This window comes from Lathyrus oleraceus, chromosome 4 (assembly GCF_024323335.1).
Source record: "Lathyrus oleraceus cultivar Zhongwan6 chromosome 4, CAAS_Psat_ZW6_1.0, whole genome shotgun sequence".
Classification (NCBI taxonomy): Eukaryota; Viridiplantae; Streptophyta; class Magnoliopsida; order Fabales; family Fabaceae; genus Lathyrus; species Lathyrus oleraceus.
Window position 1 is genome coordinate 100,516,870 of NC_066582.1, and position 1,867 is coordinate 100,518,736.

Sequence of the window (1,867 nt, forward strand, 5' to 3'; positions counted from 1 at the left end):
AAACTTCCCAAAGGGCCATGAATGCCATCTTTCATGACTTTATTGAGAAGTCTGTGCAGGTATATATCGACGACATTGTGGTGAAATCTCTGTCTCAATAAGGACACCTGGATCACCTTCGACGCTCGTTTGATGGAATGAGGAAATATGGATTGAAAATGAATCCATTGAAGTGTGCTTTCGGGGTACACGCGGGTGACTTCCTGGGATTTGTGGTACACAAACGAGGGATAGAGATCAACAAGAACAAGACGAAGGTGATCTTAGACCTCAAAAGCCCATCTACAAAGAAACAACTCCAGTCTTTGTTGGGGAAAATAAACTTCTTAAGAAGGTTCATCTCGAACCTAAGTGGTAAAATTAAGGTGTTTTCGCCACTACTTAAAATCAAGAAGGAAAGTGATTTTTACTAAGGTCATAAACAACAAGAGGCTTTCAACGCAATCAAGGGGTATCTTACCAAGCCTCATATCTTGTTTCCCCCCAGTAGAAATAAAAGTATGAGTTTACATATTGTTGCATCTGATACAATCATAGGGAGCATGTTAGTCCAAGAGGATTGTAATGGTGTCGAAAGGCCCATATATTACCTCAGTAGAATGTTGGTAGATGCTGAAACTAGATAAAATCTCATAGAAAAACTATGTATGTGTTTGTACTTTGCCTGTATGAAATTAAAACAATATATTAAACCAGTTCATGTTTATGTTTCGTCTCACTATGATATTATTAAACATATGTTGTCTAAGCCTATTCTACATAGTAGAATTGGGAAATGGGCACTGGCGTTGACAATTTTTTCTCTAACTTTCAAGCCTTTAAAAGCCATGAAAGGCCAGATCATGGTGGATTTTATAGTGGATCATGCCATGGTCGAATTATCCCTGAATGTGGTCGACACCACACCATGGCGTCTATATTTAGATGGTTCGAGTCAGAAAAACGGAACAGGAGTCAGGGTTTTGATATTATCCCCCCAGGTAGGTCCGACGAAGTTTAAGTATATGATCAACGAGAAGTGTTCCAATAACAAATCCGAATACGAGGCCTTAATAGTCGGCCTTCAGCTGTTGAAAGAGTTAGGAGCCATTCGAATTGAGGTGAGGGGAGACTCGGAGTTGATAATAAAGCAAGTCATGCGTGAATATAAGTGCATCAAGAGGAGTTTATTGAAATACTTTGTGACTTCAACACGGCTACTAGAACACTTCGAAGTTGCAGACATAAGACATTTGCCCAAGAACGAGAACCAAGAGGCCAACGAGCTGGCCCAAGTCGCTTCAGGGTATAAGATGTCTAAGTCGAGCTTACAAGATATGATCGAGGTTCGAGGAAAAATGGTGTCAAGTACGCTCCCAATAGAGGATGTCCTCGACGAGAACGTCGGTCGTGATACAGAGCCCGAGGAAGAGTGTCAAGAAACCCGTGGAGTCGAAGAGGCATGTGAACATGAAGTGTTTTCTATCAATAGTTCATCACCGACAGATTGGAGAAAGCCGATCATCGACTACTTGGAGAATCCAGTCGGAAGTACTGACAGAAAAACCAAATATAGGGCTTTGAGCTACGTGTGGTCAAGCAACGAATTGCTAAAAAAGACACCATAAGGGTTACTACTCAAGTGCTTGGGAGATACCAAAGCGTATTTAGCAATCTACGAAGTGCACAGTGGGGCCTGTGGCACCTACCAAGCAGACCATAAAATGAAATGGTTGTTATTCCGACAAGGGGTTTACTAGCCCATCATGTTGAAAGATTGCATCGAGTTTGCCAAAGGATGTCAGGAATGTCAAAGGCACGCGGGTATCCAGCATATGCCAGCAAGTGAGTTGCATGTTATTATCAAACCATGGCCTTTTAGAGGGTG

The 1,867-nt window shown here is 41.8% G+C and overlaps 1 protein-coding gene across 1 annotated transcript; it reads left to right on the top strand.

Moving 5' to 3' along the window:
• The first annotated feature begins 737 nt into the window (after positions 1-737).
• LOC127136193 (uncharacterized) lies at positions 738-1,607 on the top strand. The gene has a single exon (XM_051062785.1). It carries the CDS (start codon positions 738-740, stop codon positions 1,605-1,607), a length of 870 nt encoding a protein of 289 aa, XP_050918742.1.
• Positions 1,608-1,867: the final 260 nt, after the last annotated feature.